General features: G+C 38.3%; 1 protein-coding gene across 1 annotated transcript in view; it reads left to right on the top strand.

Annotated features, from left to right (window-relative positions):
* cmtm6 (CKLF-like MARVEL transmembrane domain containing 6) overlaps positions 1-21,697 on the top strand; it is a 31,407-nt gene extending 9,710 nt beyond the window's left edge. Inside the window, exons 3-5 of the mRNA XM_036558946.1 lie at positions 12,969-13,145; positions 16,092-16,190; positions 16,861-21,697. Coding sequence (XP_036414839.1) covers positions 12,969-13,145; positions 16,092-16,190; positions 16,861-17,022 — 438 coding nt within the window. The 3' untranslated portion in view covers positions 17,023-21,697. The remainder of the gene's footprint in view (positions 1-12,968; positions 13,146-16,091; positions 16,191-16,860) is intronic.
* The last annotated feature ends 2,773 nt before the right edge of the window (positions 21,698-24,470 follow it).

Here is a 24,470-nt window from a genome sequence, read left to right as displayed (position 1 = left end):
TGATAGGAACCAGACGTCCACCTCTAAAAGCTCCCTCACAGAAAGTTACTACATGAAATGGTTATGAATTCACTGCCTGATGACTGAGACACTGTTTTAGGATAGTTTTGAGAAGATTTTGGCCTTAAAATCCATTCATGGTGGAGGGATACATGCAATTCAGGGCGTTGCGAGGCAAAATAGCCCCACCCAAAATTCTTATTTCATCTTTATCACTATTTTCCCATCATCAGCATTCCAACAAGTTTGTTTACATGAATTATGCTGAAATTTTGGAATATTTGTGAAATTCCCTTTAATGTATATATGAAACAAGACTATTATAAGTAAATTCATAACTTCACCTTAAAACGAAAAAACTTAAAACATCAAAATTGCATCATGTTTCTGAATGTCAGTTTTGTTTATATAATATTTAAAGTGATATCATTACTTTATTAGCAAAATTTCTTACAATAATGATAAATCTACAAAAACGTAATATTGGCTGATTATATCGGCAAAATGATATCAGTCAGGCCTCGTTACGGATATCAGATACGGTGTAAGCAAACATAGTCACTGTCTAAAAAAACAAGTATCTACGAAATAGTAACTTTCCACTTTTAATAGAAGTTAATGTGAAGATTTTCTTCCACGTGATTTTGGAGCATTTCTGTTCTTCCGTTCGTCTGAAATGTTCACACAGTGTAAATGTTGGATGCTGTGTTCAAAGTGTAGAAGGTTAAAAAAAACGCAGGTAGATGTGTTTATTTTTTTATTTATGCAGTGATGAGATCATTAAACAGCGGGCCGGAATGCCCACATGCTGATTTCAGAAAGAACAAAGTGACCCTATTTGGCTTTACCTGAAGCGTCCACAGCGTCCATGTGACTCTGTAAGTGGTGTCAGCTGTTAACAATGCGGCCTGTCTGTGTGCTGCGAACACAGTTAAAGAAAAGCTGATAAATTCAATCAGCGGCTCATTTCTGACTCTCACAAAGCGTTGTGCTAAAAAAGATTTGAATGGAGGAAAAAACCCTGGGATTAATGTGATTTTATGAAAAAATGTAGAAATGAGACAGACAGATGCTCTTCATTAACTCCTCAGGAAATTAGGTTTAATACTCGCTTCTTATCCTGGAAGACGGGCTTTTCCTCAGTGCTCTGTGTGTGTTTGTGCGTGTGTGTGTTCTTCCTGTCATGTGTCTATGGCTCTCATTCATGTCTGTGTGTGATGTTTAGAGGATTTGAACAGGATATATTATTGCGCAATCATTTCCTTTGAAACGTACAGTAATGAATTACTGTTGAACTTTCAAAATAAATGTCCAGTCTGCATTTTTAGAAGCGCTCCGTTTAATAGAACTCGTGAGAGGTGACTTGGCTTTACATACAACTTGCTCGGAAACTGCTCTGGCGCAGGAGCTTTAAAGCGATAGTCTGGCAGGCTGATTTCCACAGCCCCCCCCCACCCCCACCCCCACCCCAAACAACCACAAATGAGGTTAACCAGCCAAAACATGTTTGGTGTCTGAAGTTTGCTTCTTTTGTTTTAGCACTGAAGCTACAAGGCTAATGTTGCTAACATGTAATGAGTGCTCAAACCCCGCCATTTAGCATGGTGCTAACTGCATGCCTAAATCACCCACACACTCGCCTCAAACTGTGAGGGTTGTTCAGTGATCTCTAATAGACCTCTTAAGATGTGCATGTAGTCAGCAACCATATAAGGAACTCCGGGTTTAATGTCCTCACAAACATAACAGCGTTTTTGAAAGCGCTGTGGTAAACAAATGTTCCAAACCTCATACGTTTTGCCGTTTTTGAATATTTTTTCCTCCGAATATCGGAAAATCTTCTGAATTAGGTCGTTAAGGACCCAGAGTACAAATTTTGCCTCATGCAAGTTAACACAGCTGCTGCTGAACTGACCTAATGAGACTGACCTCACCAAAATACCCCACACTAACAAACAGACTGTGTGCAGTGTGGTAGTTTAGAGGCGTTTGGCAGTCTTAGGCTGCAGTTTGAGTAGCTGGTGTTGGTATATAATAGTGCTGAAGTTTAACAGTAGACTCACTGTCATGTGACATCATTTAAAAGCAGTGTTAGCTTGTTTGTAGCATGTAATTAGCATTTTTGCAGATTTGACTTTAATAATATACAAACTTAAGTAGAAATGAGTGGAGATTTGAGCTCAGTCAGCTTCGGTGCGTGAAATCAAGCGCCAGCCTACCACTTCATTTACATACCATTTACATGAAGCAGACCCTAACTTATGCAGATGTTTTAGTAGGGAGCCAATAAGATGACAGCATTCAGCAGCCTGTGAGCCAATGGCTGTGCTTGTGGGCAGAGTTTGAGGTTGGGTAGTGAGTGCACTGCTCCCCCTGCTGACCAAACTTTGTAGTGTTAAAGTTACAACCACTGGAAATAATAAAATGTGAAATAAACAAAACGTCTTAGTGTTTTTAAGACAGTAAAATGATGTTATTATATAGTGTAGTTATTTTCCTAAAATGACATATTTAATCGCTCTGTTATTGCAGTGTATGACACTAGCTGTGTTATATATTATTTTATGGGTTGAGTCAGTTGCATAAAACAGTGTAATATGGCTTTAAATGGACCATGGAATAGTTGGAGTATTTGTTGAAGCCAATGTGCAAGTAAAACAAGTACATCCACTTTTGTACTAGATTGCCATGCACGCATATTGTTAATGGTGTTGTAGATTAAGGCTGCACGATATAGGAAAGAACTGACATTGCAGGTTTTTTTTTGTGTATAAAAATCAGGGATTTTCACCAGATGGCTTGAATAGCTCTGTTTGGAAAGAATTAATCATTCTGAAATAATAGGTATGATTTATAGGGGAGTGCATCTGCATAGAAAATAAAAATAAAGCTGAAAAATGAATTCTTACTCAAAAATTGCAGTCTTTCTGCGTGAGAACTGTCCTTTCCTGAACTGTGATGCTGTGCGATTGGTTTCAAGGCATCAAAAACCAAAGCAGCGCTGTGACGTCTGAATCTGAAGTGATTTCGGAGAAGAAATGATCTAGTTTAATACTTTGATTGACTCACTGTGGCAGTTTTATTCTTATAATACTTTTCTGTCAATCCGTGTTAAAGTCAATGAGCTGACATGTCATGATATTAATAATGCCAGTTGCTCACCCTAAAAAGGGGCCTCATTTGTGAATGAGTGAGAAGGGGTCCTGACTCTGTATTACAGAACATCGTAACTCTGACATCTGCTTAGTTGCCATGACAAATTATTATTATGTAATTCCATTTAGAGCCACTGTCTTTGCTAAAGAACCCTTGAAGAACCTTCTTTTTCAAGCATGCAAAGCATTGAAACTGTGAAGGGCAAAAAAAAACTATTTCTCAAATTCAAATTAGCATCGCTGTTTAGCACAAATCTTGTGGAACGACTCTTAAGTGCTTTGCTCAAGGTCACTACAGCAGTAGCCGTCAGCTGAGGTCAAACTTGTGACCTCTAGAGTCTGACCGCAGTTCCAAAACAGCTTAAATATTAACCTTTCACTGCTAAGCGCCTGCTAGAGATTCCTCCGTAATTATTGTAGCGATGAAGCCAAGACTACTGTTTATTTTTTTGTCACGATGCTATTAAGGCATGTTGCTTATCCTAAAATAGGGGGTTCATCTGTGAATGAAGAAGAAGGGAGGGGGTCTAGAAGGGGTCCTGATGCTGTGAACATCCTACACAGAACATCCTAACTCTGAAATCGTACCTGTTAAGTCATCGTGACAGCTTCACTTAGGACTGAATGAGTGAGTAAGAAGGGTTCAGTGGAAAACTACGTAGGTCAGGATGTTTAGTACCGTTCATTACTGTCATAGAGAAACCAGCCTAGGCCTGGAGTTCCTAATATGGGCTTAACACACAACCTCAGAGATCTATAGACCTGATTATGTGGTTTCTGACACTGTGTGACACACTGTAATATATAAACATGGATAACGTAGATAAAAACAAGTAGCAGCCTGAATTTTGTTTGTACTTTAGTCCATATTTGTGGCATGCAGTTAGCACCATGCTAATTGCTCTACATAAGCTTACATTACTAGTGGCTACGTTACCCTCGTAGCTCCGGTGCTAAAACTAAAGAACCTTCAGACACCAAACACGTCTTGGCTGATCAGCTGCGTTTGGTATAAGGAGAGGAAATAGGTAAATTAGATGTTATGCTGAACTTTCACTTTAAAGTCTCTCTGGCAGGCTGTGGAGGTGGTGTCTGAGTGCAGCATGTGTTTGGGAAACCCCCCTGTCTTCACCTCCTCCTTCTGTTCCATTTCTCCCGCATAATGACTTGGTAAATCACTCGGTACTCTCCAGCTGAGACTTCCAGGATTATTTGCCCAGCCTCAGGTGCTTTATGGGGAAACTGGTCTGGTGGCTGTAATGCTGAGTGCTGAGCTGCTGAACCGCCTCTGTCAGAAAACCTGCAGCAGTTCAGGGTGAATCCCAGCGCACTGTTAGAACCAGAAAGTCACCTGATCTGGCGCAGCGTTTGGGTTTTTTGTTGTGTAAACAGTCACTGTTCGCTGGAGGTGCAGTAAGTCACTCAAGCAGAGTTTCTGGAGAGGAGCTGCATCCTAGTAAGCAGATTACTCCACCCAGTCATTTTAACCCTTTGATCTGCCAGCTTGGTTTTCAGTTAATAAAGTCAACGTGAAATTAAAATGAACCCCACAGTTTTCGGGCAGAGAAAAATGCAGAATGTGTTTCTGTCTTTAATTACAGTGTCTTATTATTCAATGATTATAACGTAATATAATATAATAAAATATAACATAATATAATATAAACTAATATAATGTATGATTTATTCAGGGTTCACTATGAATTACTCAGTAACTACTAAGAATTATTCCATATCTCTTATTAATTATATTGTAACTGCTATTAAATATTCAGTATCCATTATTAATTATTCAGTATCCTCTATGAATTATTCAGTAACTATTAATTATTCATTATCCATTATTAATTAGTCAGTATCCTCTATGAATTAATCAGTAACTACTATGAATAATTCAGTATCCAATATTAAATATTGGGTAACTACTATGAATTATGCAGTATCCACTATGAATTATTCAATATTTACTATGAATTATTTAGTAACTACTATGATTTATTCAGTAACTGCTATTAAATATTCAGTATCCACTATCAATTATTCAGTAACTACTATTAAATAATTAGTACCTATAATAAATTATTTTGTAACTTATACAAGTTATTCAGTATCCAATATGAATTATTCATTAACCACTTTAAGTGATTAAATAACGTCTATGAATTATTCTGTATCTACTATTAATTATTCAGTAACTACTATGAATTATTGAGCATCTACTGTGAATTATTTCACTAATTATAATTATTCTGTAACTATTATGAATTTTAAACCACTATGCATTATTCAGTAATTGATCCATGGTAGAGTATGTATTAATTATCCAGTGTGTACTAATGTGATGCTAATGAACTTAAGGTATACGTTCTGTAGTTATGCCAGTTAGAAACTGGAGTTTAGATCCTCAGACAGACTCTTAAACAGTTAACAGCCTTTTTTTTATTCTAGAAGAATCTTTATTGTTATTCAGTATCTACTATTAATAACCCAGTAACTGTGTAAGTTCTGTAGTTATGAGAGTTTAGATCCTCAGACTGGCTCTCAACAGTTAACAGCCTTTTTTATTCTAGAGGAATCTTTATGGCTCAGGACTTTAGTCATTTTCTTCTTGTTAAAGTGTCCGCGGAGAGATAAACAGGCTAATTTTAGTGCTCTGTACTCTCTGTGAGACACATCTGACCGAAACGTCTGATTAAAATGATTTGATGTGCTCAGATCCAGTGAAAGAGACTATTTTAAACTGAGCAGCTTCGAGGTTCCTGTAAATGGTGGCATTTTTGTTTTACTGCCCTTTCGTTGCGGACAACAGACAGACGGTCTGTTTTTCTAATTTAGTGAAGCTTTAAATCTGCCAGAAGCTTCAGCGCATAACAGACGTGTTGTGTGTAAATGGGTCAGGCATATTGCTCTGTGGGTAACTCTCAGAGGTTCAGCCTGTATTGTTGTTTTGGTTTTTGATGTGGCATTGAAATGTTATTAATGTAAATCATTAATGTAGTAAGATAGTGTGATAATAGGAACGTGGTCAAACTAATTTGGCTCATCAGTTTATATAATATGTATGAAATAGTCCAGGGGTGTCGAACTGAGCCACTAAAGGGGCCGTGTTAAAAATTCGTAACAAATTTGTGGGTCAGAGAAAAAAAAGTTTTTACTTCATTTTTAATGACTGTTGTGCTGTATGTTGAGCAAAAACTTCAATAGTTAAATACAGGTACTTTGTAGTAAACCTTAACCTCTTTGACTCCTTGAGACCACCGGTGGTTCCAAAACGCACTTCGTCATATTCTTTACTTCATAACTTTCATATTTCATAAGCTTCATTCACAAGGTGGGGGTCGTATGAGAGCTGTAACTGTCTTCTTTCCAGTCAAATAGATGGGTGATGTCATTTTAAACCCTTATAATAAAAGAAGCTGAACTCACAAATTATTTTTTCTACTTAAAGTTGACCCATTTTTCCACAAATCTGAGCTGTAAACTGGATCTCAGATGGCGTCTCTTCAGTGATCTGCTCTGTAAAAAATTACTTTTATAAAGAAATACAAAGAGCGTCTAAGATTTTTGGCTTTCAGCAGTAAATTGTAAGCATATAGCAGTATGTTTATGATAAAACACATTTTCTGTTAATTTGAGGGGAACTTTTACAAAAAAAAACCAAAATTTGCATTTATTTCATGCAGTTACTGAATAATTTGCCTTACGATGTGGGCACGTAAATGGAAAAACGAAATATACGTACGAGCATACATGAATAGTTGAAATATTCAAAATGTAAACGTCCCCAGGAGCTCAGTCTTTTAAACCTTCCTATTTGCTTGATCTGGACCCCGGCATCCTTTCTTTACTGCAAGTTCATTAAGACTTGGACTCAATTTCTGAGCTGCTTAGCTGATGTTAGGTGTTTATACTGGCTGCACTGCAGCTGAAATGAAGCTAGTGCGTTTGGTGATATGACAGGTGTGGTATTGTGCAGAATTGAGGTGTAGTGTATTGTACTAATCATATTTGCACAGTCTATTGCTGCACTATTCATATTTGCACTGGCCGTTACTGTACATGTTCACTCTGTATACTTATCTTTTACATAAGCTGCTCTCACAGTACATAGCACCTCATTATACGCTCTCCACTCACTCTGTATGTATGTATATTATATTTATAAATGCATATCTATATTTTTGTTCCACTGTAATGTCCTTCTGCACCTTATATGTAAATAATAATATATTTTGCACTTCTGGTTAGATGCTGCATGTCATTGGCTCTGTACTTGAACTCTGCACAATGACAGTTTCTAATGTAATCTAACCGCTGTCCCTTAGGCTGCTGTTAGCGCACGTTACGTTGCAGTGCATGCTGGGGACTGTAGTGCAGCGCATTGTGAAATGAGCTAATATTAATAGAAAATTAAAATACTTTTGCGGGCCGGACAGGATTGTGTCGTGGGCCTGAACTGGCCTCTTGACATGGGATATAAATAGTCATTGTTTGGAACATGCAGACAGTGACTGTGTTTACATGCACTTAATGATCCGATAACTGCAGAAAATCAGATTTTGTCAGAAAAACTTCAGTTATCAGATAATGGGGAAACTCCAGGTCTGCATGAGTCAGACAGTAATCAGATTTCTGCTTTACAACCAGCCAATAAACTCACAGAAGAAGACGAGACGCAAACATAACGTAAAACTCAAACTTTATGTTGCGGCTTTTTTTAAACATCGCGCCACTTTACCTGAAAATATGAACAAACATCATCTAGAAGATGAAGAATATTTAAATTCTTCATTTCGTCAAGCAGGTATTTGATTTCAGCATCACTCCAAAAGTGTTTTGCTGCATCTCGTGGCGACGCTGCTCGCTTATTTTCGGTACCGTTGTCTGTTTTACACGTGCAGTCTAAGAAATCCGAAAGAAATCAGAGTAAGAGTTCACATGCGCTGAGAAATCTGATTACTGAGCTAAAATCCAGCCTCTTTATCCGATTTCTTAATCAGATTTCTAGACCTCACTCAGATCTAAGAAATCAGAGTGAGCTGTTTACACGACCATTTGGATAATCAGATAACTGCAGAAATCCGGAAATGATCGGATTATTTAGTGCAGGTAAACACACTCACTCTGTGGTCACAATAATTTTATTCAGTTGTTATTAAATACATTCTGATGAAGCATATCGTCGCTGTCCGACGAAAAACAAGTATCTCCAAAATAGTAACTTTACAGGAGAGGGCAAAAACGTTCTTTACTTTCAATGTAAGTCAATGGAAAAAAATTTTATTCTAAGCAATTTTGGAGCATTTCTATTGGTCCAATCATCATTAAACTTTCACACAATGTGAAGGACAGCTGCTGAGCTTAAATGATGCAGAATAGTAGAAATCACAAAAAATGGAGATACATGTTTTTCATTGGACAGCGACGATATTTTGTCCACTCATATTTTTCTACAACAAAATGCACTGATTTTTAAATGGAGAATTTTTTTTTACAGTCAAATTTGGTCCAATATGACCAATGCGATTACTTTTTACAAATTAACAACTACAAAAATTACAGTATGTTTTTATTATTACTGGTAATAATGAGGTGTGTGTGTGTGTGTGTGTGTGTATAAGTGTGCAGGTTTACAGTAATAGCCGGATTTTACCTGTTAAAACAGGTTTTTCAGGCAAAGTGACCGCGGGATAATTTCCTCTAAGCGATGAAGAGTGCAGTGATATTGAGTTGCAGGTTAAGGCTACTATTGTTTTTAGACACGTCAGTGCCACTGCTAGACTGAGAGTGGACCACCACCCAAAAATAGCCAGACAAGCGCGGCTCTGTGGCCAGAAACTGACCGTTAATGAAAGACTAGATGACGAATAACACAAATTGTGCAACAGATGACCTGCAGTCTCGAACTGGACACCAGCAGCACACACTGGTGGTTTCTATTAACAGACCTACACCAGTGAAAATTATGATGCAAAGTATAAGTGTTTATAACATGCTTATTAATGATATTCTAATGATCAGACAGGTTTGTCTGTCTTATAAACACTACAGTACTGTGTAAACAGTCTGAATGATTGGTTGTTCTGGGCTGTTCTATTCCTCTTCCTGCATTTTTCTGTTTTTCTTCCATTGTAAAGCCACCTTGAGCTCAAGAAAGATGGAAATAAAATTCGTTTTATGACCTCTAGAGTCTGACCGCAGTTTCAAAACAGCTTTATTCAGTATTTACTGTGAATTATTCAGTGACTGCTATGAATTATTGAATAACTACTATGAATTATTCAGTGTCTACTATGAATTATTCAGTATCTCTTATGAATTATTCAGTGTCTACTATGAATTATTCAGTATCTACTATGAATTATTCAGTATCTACAAAGTTATTCAGTATCCAGTATTTATCATTGATTACTTAGTCATTAAATAACTACTATAAATTGTTTTGTCTCACTACCATTAATAATCCCGTACCTACTGTTTATAATTCAGTAACTGCTGTGAATTATTCAGCATCTACTATGAATTCTTTTACTAAATTATTCTGTAATTACTATGAATTATGAGCTACTCTGAATTATTCAGTAACTTATCAGTGATGCAGTATGTATACAAACGAAAAATTAGTTTTTGGAGCCTTTTCAGTGATGAGTGGGGTAGAGGGGGCTGATAAAGTGTGCAGCAGCAGATGGACTACAGTCTGTAACTGTACATCTACATCTAATGGACCTATGACAGGTGACAGGTGTTTCTGATAAAATGGCCACTGAGTGTAGGGTTTGCTGACGTGCTGAGATCAGACTCCATTCGCGTGAACGCATGGCAAGCAGGCATAATGACGCTATGTGGAGAGTGGAAAATTGTGTCAGTTTGGGTTTTTTGCCAAATTGCTTCTTTAATGTGGTCTCATAGTCTCTTTGTGAGAAATGAGTTGTTGATTTGGAGTGAAACCAGGGCTAAACCTGACCAAATCTGACTAAACTTGACTAAATCTGGCTACAACTGGCTAAATCTGACTGACCCTGGTCACTGTGGCTGCTGTGAGAGATGCTGGGAGGTGCTGATAAGGTCAGACAATGACGTAGCCATCCCGTTAGCTGCGTTGGCTGCGAGTTCCTGAGGAAGCTGAGTTAACCTGCCTTTTCCTTCCATTAATTCACCACAGCAGAAGCAGAGCGACGAGCGCTAATGGCTTTCAACTGCAGGAGACTTTAATATTTAATGCCATAGTTTTGGGAAAATATACAGGTTTTTGTACCCGTAGCCCAAATAAGGTCGATCAGCCGAGACGTGTTTGGTGTCGGATGTTTGCTTCATTAGTTTTAACACTGAAGTGGTAGCTTATACCCCACCAAGTAGCATGGTGCTAACTGCATGCTAATCCCCCATAGACTTGATTATGTGGTTTCTTACACTGTATGGCATAAAGAGCCCCTAAGGGGACATGCTGGTTATCTGTTAATAAGGCATGGCCATAAATTAATATATTGAGGCCACTAATTACTTTACTATATTGAGGCCTCCAATGAATATATTGAGGCCAGTAACCAATATATTGAGGCCACAAGTTAATATATTGAGGCCACAAGTTAATATATTGAGGCCACTAATTACTACATTTAGGCTACTTATCAGTACACAGAGGCCACAAGTTAATCAATATATAGAGGCCAGTAATCAATATATTCAGGCCACAAGTTAATACATTGAGGCCACAAATTATTGTATTGAGGACACTTATCACTATAATTAGGACACTGATCACTATATTGTGGCCACTAATTACTAAGTTGAGCCACAAATTACTGTTTTAAGGCCACAAATTAACATATCGAGTCCACAGTTCACTATGTTGAGGCCGTGAATTAATTACTATATTGAGGTCACTGTTTACTATATTGAGACCACTAGTTAATATATTGAGGTGACAGATTACTGTATTGAGGCTACAATTTACTATGTTGAGGGCACAAGTTACTATGTTGAGGCCACAAATTACTATGTTAAGCCCACAGAATTACTATATTTAGGCCAGTAGTTACTATACTGAGGTGATAAATTACTATATTGTGGCCAGAAATTGTTATATTGATGCCACAATTTACTATATTGAGACCACAAATCAACATCCAAACTGAGGTCACTAATTACTATTTTGAGGCCACAAGTTAAGATATAGAGGCCACAAGTTATGAGAAACTTAATTTGTGGGCTCCATATAGTAATTTGTGGCCTTAGTATATTAATTTGTGGCCATGCCTTATTAAAAAATAATTACCATGTCAGCTTAGGGGCTCGGTAAAGTACAGCCCAGCTGAGCCGTAACAGTGTGTCATACAGTGTCGGAAACCACTTAAACAATCTGAGTCACGTGGTTCTGTGTTTGAAGATAAGTGGACTTTAATTAAATACGGTGGTGGTATTTTGTGAACCAGGCTATGTAAAGCACAGTGGTATCTAGACCATACTCCTCTCAAAAATAGCACAGAACCATCCACTTCCGTATTTGTGGTCAGCTCTAGCTGTGTGATGTTAGCACTAGCAAATATACACTGGTGGTGAGATAACGCAGCTGGAGCGGAAGGCCCAGCAGTGTTCAGTGGCCTTTAGGGCCGTCACGATCACTCAGTTAAACTCCATTAAAAAACGTTTCTCACTGCTCTGCGGTGGATAGTTGCCTGTGTGGTGTTAGATCCTCCTGCATACTCTCTCTTACTGTACCAAACTCTTTCATTTATATGCACTGTTCACTAAAGTGTATTATCATTTTATTATCTATTTTTATTTTTGTGTTTATATTTTATTATTTTATTGAATTAAGTCAACATAGTCTCATTTCCTCCGTCTAGCAGTTCAACATGACAGTAAGTCTTTGCAGCGCTGGTTGCAGAGAGAGGACGGATCTTTGTGCTCGTACATCCTAAACAGTGTTTACTTCCTAATTTAGAAATGAAACAGCCTTTAGAGTCATAAGCTGAACTATTTTGAGCCGTCTGGTGAATGAAAAGCAGGAATCGAGCATTCTTTATCTGACTAAACGTGGCGCTTTACTGACTTTGTAGTTAAAATGGTGAACAAACCCACAGTGCCGCCTACTGGCCTGATAGAGGACATGCACCACATATTGGGGTATGTATGTATATATATATATATATATATATATATATATATATATATATATATATATATATATGATCAGTATAAGAGGACATGTAGTTGTAGAAGTAGTAATAATAATATTAACAAATGTTATTGCTATAACAGTAAGATGTATATTATTATTATTATTATTATTATTATGTATTATTATTATTATTACACGTCTAGTTAATTGATTATTTAATTATATTTAGTATAATAACAACAATAATAATTATAAATCTAATTGATTAAATTACTTCTTTTTCATCTTCTTATTATTATACATCTTACTGTAATAGTAATATGTATTATTTAGTATTGTTTATTGTTGTTAATATTGGTGTTGTTTTCTAGTAGTGCCTTTCCACAGGCATAAATGAAAATATAAACAAATTACAATAATGAAATTAAATAAAATAAATAAATAAATTAAATAAATAAAACAGTACTACAATAACATGAAACGAGTAAAATAGACCAGCTAAAATTTTAAAAATGTAAATTTTTAATTTAATCGCTGAATAATAACAGAGCAAAGTACTTCTTGAGGAATCTTTCTTTGTACGCTGTGTTTTATCCATATTACAGTGTATTATGTAGTTACTTGTTTGTTTATTAATGTGTAGTTATTGGTTTGTTTGCATTATTTTTCATGTTTTTCTCTTTCCTCCTCAGCTCCTGTCGTTCGTGGCCTTCGTGCTAGAGGAAGTGGTGAATAACTGTATGTCCTGCGCGCCGCTGTATTTTTTTGAGTTCGTCAGCTGCACAGCCTTCCTCTTCACCCTCCTCCTCCTCATCCTCCTCAGCACACAGCTGCACACGAAAGTGGGCATCACCTGCTGGCCGCACCTGGTAAGATAAACAGCTGGTTGACATCGCGCTCTTCGCTGCAGTCGGGAGGGAAAGTGCTAAACTGCGCCATCTGCTGGTCAACATTTACCCTCCTCTCGTTTCTCCAGAGGGAAGATTACAATAATGGATCTGTGAAAGGATGTTGTGCCAAAGAAATTGGCAAAAGTTATTCAGATAGGTGAAGAACGTGTTGTATATGGTTCTGTATGGCACCAAAAAGGGTTCTGCTATTGTTACAAGCTTGACATCATAACTACAGCAGAACCCTTTTTGGTGCTATATAGAACACTATATAGAATATATAATATATACACACTTGAAAATGATAGTTCTTCAAGGGTTCTTTAGTAAAGAAAATGGTTCTATATAGAACCATAAATACTCAAAGAACCCTTTGCATGATTAAAGGGTTCTTTGAAATGGTTCTTCAGACTGATGGATAATGAGCTGTACAAGTTTTTTTATAGAAGCTTTTTGAAAAGGTGCTCTAGATGGTTCTATATAAAACCTATATAGCACCAAAAAAGGGTTCTTCCATTGTTGCAAGCTTGACATTAAGTAGAAGAACGTTTTTGTTGCTGTATAGAACCATTTTCAAAAATGTGCTACATAGAACCGTCTACAGCACCTTATCCATCTTTTGGGAAATAACCATTCAGTGATGCAAAGAACCTTTTAATTGTGCAAAGAGTTCTTTGGCGTTCAAAGTTCTGTACAGAACCACTTTCTTTACTAAAGAACCCTTGAAGAACCATCTTTTTTATGAGTGTAGATATGGGAAGGTATTTTTTTAATCTTACACCTCACCATATTCAGCTCTAATGTAAGTTATTATTCATCAGCCATTAATGTATCGTGATTAATTGGATTGACAATCAGCCACACAATCAATATTTGGCGTAATGAAATGATAAAACTATTCCCTTTGAGCTTTTAAGTCCTAGACTAAAAGTTAGCAATGAGGAATTTGAGCACATTTGGTCTCCCTTCCTTTCCAATCTTCACGTTATTAATCCTGAATTGTTGATTGTGGTCAGTTTTGAATGAGATGTTATACTTGACAATGTTATTATTAGAGCTGATGGTTATGTGTGTTTTTATGTGTTTGTATTTGTATCTGTGCTGTCCAGCAAGCTGTCTTATACAGAAAAGTAAAGAGTGTGCAAGTGAAATACTGATAGATTTGATATCATATTAGGCCCAGTCCCATTTCTTATATTTACCCCTACCCCTTGTTTTCGAGTGTTGCTCCTTGGAACTGAGTTACAGGGGTAGTGGTTGAAGTCTTCCCTCTGAAATGGGACCCTCAAATAAAAAGAGCATCACTTCATTAACAGCTACCAGCGCTGCTCTGTAGGCGACCCTGCCAGTCTGCAGTGACAGCAGAGGAGGGTAAAGTTCAGCTCCTCACTGCTGGGCTTTAGTTACATTTAGGGCATCATATGATCTTCAAAGAGGGGGCAATTATTTATTATCACCCACCCCTAATTCTTCAGTGATATGAAGCTGATTCAGATATTCTCCAGCTTCTTGTTTGAATTTTCCTGTTCCACCTTAAATGGTGCAGCAGTTGCATTCTGGCGCCTCAGGCATCAGAACTGCTGGACTATTTAAGGTGGAACGGGAAATTTGGCTAACTAGCTACTGAGACATCAGTACTACTAGCATTTTTTTTGGTTGTTGTTTAGGATAAAAGGACCGTAATACACTGAAACAACATTAAACTAAGATAATACGATGATTATCATAATTTTTTAAAGAGAAAATTCTCACATTTGTGTGTTTCTTTGGTCTCTTGTTCTCCATCTTGCTGGTTTTTCTTCTTTTCTCATAACTCTCTGTTTGGAGTCTCTGAAAATCCTCCATTTGGAGGGTCATGTAGCCCCAACACTTTACCCTCCCCCTCTATCTCAACAAGAATCAGGACACCCTCTGTAAGGCATGAACGCTCAGAACGGAGGGGTAGGGCTGAGGGCTAGGGGCGAGGAGGGAAATGGGGTTGGGCCTTAGTGTTGGTGGCTTCTGTGTAAGAGTCCAAAAGTCTGAGACTCGACTGGAAATCTGGGATTATTTTTTTAAAGCTTTAAATAAACAACAAAGTTTTGGAAATTTAGAAATGTTAGAACAAAGAGAAGTTATAGCAGGTAAAATGAAGTAGTATTTAAAATTCTGCACTATTTTTGGGTCACTGGTCAAATTTAAGCAGATTTTGACACTGGCCATGTTAAAGGCCTTTGTACAAAAAGGTCAGTGATCTGTGATTTTATATTAAAGTGGAAAGAGATTCAAAATAGAAGCATTTTCACCAGACTTGTGATCCACTCTGGATATTTTTCTGCTTTTTTCTTCTACTTGATGGCCGTTTTGATCGGAAATGAAATGAATGGAAAGGTCTGCCTTATTTACACTTTACTGTACATTAAACTGTCGTGAAAGTTACAGAGAAAGAGGGATAATGAGGAAAGCAGGTCTAACCCAGGACTGACTCACTGACTGCGTTTACATCCAAATGGTCGTGTAAACAGCACACTCTGACTTCTTAGATCAGAGTAAGGTCTAGAAATCTGATTAAGAAATCTGATAAAGAGGCTGGATTTTAGCTCAGAGATCAGATTTCTCGGCGCATGTGAACTCTTACTCTGATTTCTTTCGGATTTCAAAGTCTGAGCATGTGTGAAAACAGACGGCAGCACCAGAAGCGTCGGCGCGAAGTTTGAGTTTTGCATTAAGTTTATGTCACGTCTTCTTCTGTGAGTTTATTGGCTGGTTGTAAAGCAGAAATCTGATTACTTTCTGACTCATGTAGACCTGGAGTTTCCCCATTATCTGATTACTCAAGTGCATGTAAACACGCTAACTGGATTCTTGACAAAATCTGATTTTTTGCAGTGATTGGATTATTAAGTGCATATAAACTCACTCACTGTTTGTCTGTTTCTCCTGCAGGATTTTGGATACACGCTCCTAATCCTGGTGTTCTTCGTCATCGCCTCGATCGCCTTCGTTACGGATAACAGTGGGACCAAGGTGGAAAACGCCGCTGTGGTACGATTCCTTCTGTACAACTGGAGTAAATTTAGCTTTACCAGCTACCGCAGTGCCCTGCGTGTGGACGCGCTGTGTTCTGTCAGTCCAACATAAAACGAAGAATGTACTGTAGATGGTTGTATGTAGAATCTTTTTGAAAGGGGTTCTATATAGCACCAACAAGGGTTCTCCTATTGCTACAAGCTAACAATAGGAGCACCTTTTTGGTGCTACATAGAACCATTAAAAAAAAAGGTTTTCCTTTTCACATTCTACATCAACCTGAAGAACCATTTTACCATGGTTCCTTGAGTGTTCAAAAGGGTTGTGTATAGCACCAAAAAAGGTTCTTGCATTGTAACAAGCTTGATATCGTAACAGTAGAATAGTGCTATTTAAAACCCTTTCCAAAATAGACCCATATACTACACGTTCTCCTACAATCTGAAGAACCCTTTAGCACTGCAAAGAACCCTTGAATCATGCAAAGGGTTCCTTGAGGGTTCATGGTTCTTTTTAGAACCATTTTCTTTACTAAAGAACCCTTGATGAACCATCTTTTTAAGAGTGCACAGCTGCATGATATTTTGAAATTGTATTGAAAGAGGACTGAACTGTTTATTACTCTGTAGCTGAACTTTAAGTACTTTGTGCAGCACTAACAGGTTTGTTTGTGTTTGTTTTGTAGTTGTTTGGGTTCCTCGCGTCGGGCGCCTTCCTCGCAGACGTGGTTGTGTTTATAAAGACGAGAGGCGTTCCGTGTCTCGGCAAGAAACAAGCAGCAGAGAACCCAGCAGCGCCGGTGCCTGAAGTCGAGAAGCTGAACGCTAATGGAAACGAGTCAGGTTAATCGGAGACGTAAATGGAGAAAAATCCGGCCGCTTCACTCTTAATCTACCCTAGACTGACACACTGTCCCTCAGTGTCTTTATTACATTTTATTTTGTAAATGAAGACGTTTTCGACCCAAAGCTCAGAGATCATGACATTGACACCTGCTCCTTTTACCTACTCGCTCACACGAAATTGGATGAATTACCTTTTTAACTACCTTTCCTTTGTTTGTTATTGTGCCTTGGATGAATGAAGGGGTTCTGAGGTTTGTGACCTTTTTTAAGTGTGAAAAACTGAATCATTTTATCTGATCATGATGTTTAAGCGCCTTTAAACACAAAAAGAAACAAAACATGGATTTCACTGTGAGGAAAGAGTCATGTTCCTGGCAGCATTAGCAGATGCAGATGTTTGATCTGCTGTATCAGGGCGCATTTTTACACGTCACTCACGTAGTAATGAGTAAAAATGGTCCTGTACTGTTTTTCACCACCTGTACCAATAACTAAAGCACAGATATCAGCCAAATGAACCACCAGCAGCTTCTGAATTACTGGCTTTCGAAAATTCAGGTGTACCGATTAGAATTTTTACAGCCAATTGTGATTTTCTTTACAGCTAAATTGGCTAATTGGCCATTTTTGGCAAAATTGAATAGCCTTTTTTAAAATCCAAAGCTGACCGGCTAAAAGAACAGTACTTTTTATTAGTGACGCACCAAATTGAACATTTAGACTGACAGCGAAAATCAGGACACACTGGGCCAAAAACTGAAACCCAAAACGGTTTACTTAATTATTAAAATTATAATAGTATGCAGCTACAGATCGTGCCATGAAATCCAGTGTCTATAACAGAGAGCGGTCGTTTATCCAGGACAATCAATTCCATTATTGTTTAGTTATTCTTTGCACTTTCTCTGTGGTTTGTGAATGTTTCCATCATTTTATACACTGAGCATATGTATTATCTGTTAAGTGTGAGGTCTTGACTCTTCGTCGTAGGTTCAATGTAATCTTTGAGTTTTTTCAGGCAAATTTTCAGAAATTTTTCTCTTTTTTGACCAATTTTGGCTGAAATTTTTCAGTGGCTGAAATTTCGATCCATCACTATTTTTCTTTAAGCCACAGCTGCAATGGAAATTAAATTTTTTGCTCTTTAGTGAGCCAAATTGCCATTTTAAAGTCCTAAATTAAAATTCAGCTGCTCTATTGAAAAGCTAGCAGCGACTGGCTATTCAGCATGAGTCAAGTTCAACTATGCTACGATATTTCAGTTCTGGTGTACCAGTATCATCATGATCTTACCTGTCTAACATTACAGTACATCACAAAATCTCTGCACAGATTGGCCAAAACAACAAAAACAAACCTGCTGATTGACTATCTTGGCCGATTCTGCATGTTCTTGTTGGACGATAGCAGAATTTTGGAGAAATATCAGGTTGCAGAAATTAAATGAAGTGTCAGCAATACATTTTGAGCCTTACACATCAGGCCGTGCGTGTACATTTTAATCCAGCTTGACTTTAGTGCTAGTCTAGCGTGTTGCTCATATAGGCCTGATAGCTTTACCAGATCACAGCGCGTGTCTAGTTGTGAGAGCCGATGTTTTAGACTGTGTGGTTTATCTTATATGTACTGATGTGTAAATTGCAGTTAGCTTTCATCGGGCTGTTATGTATATATTGGTAGAATTGCTAAATGTTCACCACTGTTACTTTCTCATTCCTAATTTTACACTTAAATGTAAATTTTTAATTCCACTTTAATTTCCAGGTGAGAAAATGTTCCACTGTAAAAAAGAATAAAAAATTACAGCCTGAAAATTGTTCAGATCAGAGAGCACACCATGCATTGATTGGTTCAGAGCTTTTTGGCGCCACCTGCAGGGCAAAAGTGCAACAACTGTCTGCCAAAGTGTAATACAATGCCAAAATGGAAACATGGAAGATAAAATGAAAACAGCAAAATGATATGAAGACTTTTCCCTTTTCCAAATATTGCACTGTTATTAGAGCTTTGTAGGTCCGGCACAGGCATCATTTTAAAAGTGTTATTGTTTTACAGTAAAAATGATTTGAAAAACAGCAGAAAAAATGTCCTTTTATAATTATATAATAAGAGTCAGTCTGAAAAACCTATTCACATTGTTCTTGCCTGTGGTTCTGACTTTTGGAGGGGTGTGAAGTTGTTTTTATTTGTTAATATCTTGTATTTGTCTTAGTGCCTTAAGGAGCCGAATAGCTTTAAGAGCTGAATAGCTGTAAAAGAGATTGGTGTGTAAACGTGGATCTGATGTACGTTTTTGATACCGAGTGAGTGAAATCCTGTAGTTTAGTGTTTCCTGTTAGCGAAGGTCGCCATGTCCCGAGAGGCGTGTTTGCGTGTAGGCCCAGTTGATCACTCTCGTAAATGCCCGGAGGACCAAACGGACTGCAAATCTACTGAATCTTCTGCCTTGCGCGAGCACCCTCCCACTTCAGAAGTCCCGCCTTTCCCCAAACTGACACTGCAAACGGCACACAGTGAACGCAGCTATGGGGCGAGCTTCATTAAAGCAGCACGTCAGCGTTTTCCACCCTGATCTCTGTCTGCTGCATCTGGAGCGCATGGTCGAATACCATGGATAATGATTTCAGCACGTTTCCCTGAACTTAGAACAGAAGAGAAAAACCATGAACTTGAAACTCGCTTATAGTAGAACCCAATGGGCACCTGTTGAAATACGCGATACGGCGCTGAGTATCATATTGTATAATGAGCAATGTTTCCATCGACTTTATGTGCAAATTACAAGTGGTAAAATGCAAATTTGTACGTTAAATATTCCATCAAATCAAACTAACTTTTAGAGATGAAAATGCTTTACATGATGACGTCTTTTTCAGCAAAAACGGCTTTGGTTTATTAGAAATAAAAGTGGTGTTTATTACAGACAGTTTGCATTTCTGTTGACAAAATTAACAAAATTAGCTGTTTTTTAAAAATAAATAAATAAAAAAAAAACCCTTCAGAAATGTAGCTAGCCAGCTAGACCGTAGCTAGAACGTAGCTAGACCAGGCATGATTTTGTAACAAGAACGTCTGGGGACTACCATGAAAAATTCAGGGTTAAAAGTGGGGGGGGAGTCGTAGACTTAGTAGGACAGGACCAAATGGAGAGTGGAATTTTAAAAACCAATCTGATGTGATGTGGAGCTCACAGTAGGTGGCTTTTTGTGTGTTAGCTTGTGAGTACTGCATTAGCTCAGGGCTAACATGTTAGCTTGTAGCTAGTGCCTTCGACATCATAAAGCTTTTGTTTCTGATTCCTGTTCTTATGACGTTAATCCGACACTACAACACTAAGGCGAGGTGTGTCCCAATTCAGGGGCTGCATCTTTTGAAGGATGCCGTCTACGAAGGCGTGTCCTGTGAAGGCTGAACTGAAATGAGACGGTCTGCTCTACGGCGGATTTCCTGTTTGCGTCACAGCGCCGCTGTTCCCACTGCATCACAAAACGCCGCTCCTGTCAAGTTCTTTTAAATTTCTTTAAAGATGGAGCCAAAAACTTTGATTTTAGTTTTTTAGTTTTTTAGTTTTTTGCTTTGGACCAAATTTGTAATGTTAACTATTCGACTCAGTTTAAACCCAAACATTCAGCCGCTGTTCATTCCTCTGCTGACTACGCCATGTTCTCGAATCCTCGCCGGCACACATTGAACCTTGGGATATGCTGGCTGGCGAAGGATCCACCCATTGGATCCTTCGTTGCCATGGAAAAGAAGGCTGCATATGAAGGAGCCTTTGAAATGGGACAGCCTAGTCGCACCGCTGTGACACAACCGGTCTTCAAATGCAGCCTCCAAAGGACGCAGCCCCTGAATTGGGACACAGTAGTTCTGGTTTCTTTTGCTTTCCCAAATGGTATCCATGAAAACTCCACCCATTCCATTAATAACGAATTACCAAAGATTCTTCCCTCTGGAAAAATAGGGCGCATCTCTGAAAGAGCGAATTATACAGATTTACAGCTTTGTTTACAAACAGCTTTGATTGAATTAATGGAATTAATTCGCATAAACATTTAAATCTGCCCATTGGCTCCTGTTGAGTGAAGGCCACTGCATTAGATTAAAGCCATATCGAGACAACAGAAAGCCATAGTAGGAGACATGGCTTGAAATTCACTCAGAGAAGGTCAGTCTTTTAGAAAAATAGACAAACGATCTGCTAGTTCCGCTAACTTAGCCTAGTTTGCCTAATTACCTGCGTAGTCTTTTTCAGCTCCTGTCTTTCAGCTCAAGTTTGCAAAGAGCTAGTAAACTGATCAATTATGGTAAAAATTTAATTTAATTAAATTTATACAGGTAGAGTGTAAAAATGAGCTTGAACTTGGTGTTTATCAGTTGTGACACAAGTAGCATAGCACACTCTGCCCTGTATCTGCAGCGCATTCGGTGTGCAGTGGCCTTTAATCCTGTTTCTGTTCTGAGTTCAGAGAAATGCGTTGATGTCGCTGTCCGTGCTGACCATCCGTACAGCAGCAGATCGAGATGAGGCTGGAAAACGCTGGACTGCACCTTTAATGTTCTGCTGTATCATGACTGTAGAGTGAGTTTGTGTTTAAATGGTCCAAACTGTTTGAACGATGTCTGTACTTTTTTTAATTATGCCAATTATGCAATAAAAATATCACTGCACATACATTCTGATGGAGTCTTGTTCTCATGCTCGTCTTTCAGAGCTACACTTCACACAAACCTGTGACTCTGGATCACGTTCCCTTAAAGGGGAGTTCTAGAAGCTCCCTCACAGAAAGTTATTATGTAAAATGGTTATGAATTCACTGCCTGATGACTGAGACACTGCTTTATGATAGATTTGAAAAAGTTAACACGTATTTTTTAAAACTTTTTCAGATTTATCACTATTTTACCATCAACATTCCATGTAAATAGATATAGATATATAGTGTGTAAGTGGACCAAAAGAAATGGCCAGAAATTACTTGAGAAAAAAATCTGGTTCCTTTGAATTAAATTCAAAGTAAACAAGGTTCTCCTTCTCCTGTAAAGTTTTCATTTTGGAGAGGTTTTGGTCCGACAGCAGCGACGCACACATCTACAGATCTTCGGAGCCAAGTCGTCTGGAGCAGCATAGACCCAGACTCATTTGACCCAAAATCCTCCATGACTAGGGGGCACAAGATCGTGTACACTGCCCGGGAGAGGGTTTACTAGGGTCTACCTCTGGAGCCAGGACTGGGAATAGTGTTCCTTGCCGAATGCCCGGTGGCCTGGCAGCCCACATAACCCAGCTGGGCTCAGCCTGAAAAGGCAACATGGAGGGGCCATGTGGGTCCAACACCCACAAGGTCCAGCATGTGGGACCAGGGCAATTCTCTATCTCTCTACATATATATATATATATATATATATATATATATATATTGCATTTGGAATAGTTAAGCAAAAAAGTCCCCAAGGTCCTTTTTTAGTGCTACCTTGCTAAAAAAAAAAGAACCATTATTAATGATTTTAATGCTGGTAACATTTTTCTGAGGACATTTTCTCAGGACATTCACCAGCTTTCTGTTAGACTTTTCCATTCCACCTTAAATGGTGCAGCAGTCACGTTCAGAAATGCTGCACCATTTAAGGTGGAACAGGAAAATTCAAACAAACAGCCGAGAAAAAGAAGCTGATTTGAGCTTCATGGAGGGTTGAAAGGCCTGATATGAGGAAGTTTCTCTATTTCCACTTAACAGAGTAACATTAACTTATTTTGCTGTTTCACAGACAAGACAGGTCAGTGTTTTGTCTCGTTTGCTAATGTTTGTGATAGCTGCACATTTAAGATGGAATGGAAACATTCAAACAAGAAGCTGCGAAAAAAGAAGCTAATTTCAGCCTCGTAGTTTAACACGGGGAGTATTTTATAAGGAGTTTTAGTCTATCAGAATATCCCACCTAGAGGTTTTATTTAGGGGTATACCTGTAATTATGCGCTATAGTACAATACATTTCGATAAGGTAGCACAGCTCAGAGCTCCGCCACAGCCCGCCTTAGTTTAGTGTAGCTCAGTGACATCAAATTGATGCGCAGTAGCTTTAGCTCACATGTAGTAATATTAGTATTATAGCTCTTTAACGACCTTGTAATTCGGAGGATCCAGTGGTGTTCAGGAGAAAAATGTTCACAGGACAGAACGTATCGGGTTCTGAGCATTATTATTGAACACAGGGGGCGCTAGAGGCGATTTTTGGAAAACCCTATTCATTCTGGTCATAGAGAAATGGGGCTTAGACCCGGAGTTCCTAATATGGGCATAACGAGGACTACAGAATGACGCACGACATAAAAGTTGCACTTAAAAGAAGCTTTTAGCCATTAAAAAGGCTTTGTTTAAAATGACCATTGGAATGCAGAATAAACTAGAGACACACAAGTGTACTGGCGCATGATTAGTGCGTCCAAAATGTGCAGCGTTCTCAGAGGTGTCGGTCCAGTGTGTAAATTACGCCTGATTGTTCAGTAAACAGTGTTATGACTGTTTGTTCAGGTGTTCGGTCCGAAAACATAAAGTCAGTCAGCAGTAACATGGAGAGAGAGAGAAGTACGGTCAGAGAACTACCAGAGAATTACCACTCTGTAACGTCTTCAGGTTTCTCAAACACTAGAGGGCGCTCCCGAGCGAGTCCACAATAAATGGGTTATGAAGGAGCATTTGAGCAGAAATATAGTTTATAAATGCTGAAACATTTTTACTGTAAAAGAATTCATTCATTTCCTGAACACAGAGCAGCATAAAACATTTTAACATTGCTGTTATATTTTTAAGAGCTTTTAAACTCGAGTTATAGGAGTTTAAAACGGCGCCTCATGTACGTTCATGACGTCAGTGAGCGCGAACAGCCAATGAGCTGCTCCGCTCGCCAGCCAGTCAGCGCTCAGTAGCAGTAATGTTAGCGTCCTGCTGCTCAAAACCCGTTTGCTGTAGAAAAAGGAAACATACAGGTGAGTTTTCTTTGCTTTTTTAGTGAAATCCATCCTTCTACTGTCTAAAACTAAAGGAAAGTTCTGGTTCAGTGATTAGAAACTACTTTAACTCTTCGTTTTTAGCCGTTTAGCTCCGTTCACTCCCATTCATTGAGGACTCGCTCGCATTTGCTAGGCTTAGTGAAGCTCGCCACAGTGTTTGTGTTTGCTGTAAGAGGTAAAGCAGGGAAATCCATCACATTACATTAAATGTGTGCGATTATATTTTGTTTTTCTGTTGTTAGCATTAAAACCGTTTTAATAATATATTGTTTAGATTTTTCTAAGTAGCTAATGTTTCACACACTGCACTAAAACAGCGAATCAGGACAGATTTTGCTCTCTTTATAAAGACTCAGTTATTTCAGTGCTGAAATCAATAATATTCTCAGAAAAGCTTTTTATTTGTTGGGAATGCACGGAAATTTCAGCCACCGGAAA

This window comes from Colossoma macropomum, unplaced genomic scaffold, assembly GCF_904425465.1.
Source record: "Colossoma macropomum unplaced genomic scaffold, Colossoma_macropomum, whole genome shotgun sequence".
Classification (NCBI taxonomy): Eukaryota; Metazoa; Chordata; class Actinopteri; order Characiformes; family Serrasalmidae; genus Colossoma; species Colossoma macropomum.
Note: the sequence above shows the minus strand (reverse complement) of the source record. Positions and strands in the feature narration are given on the sequence as shown.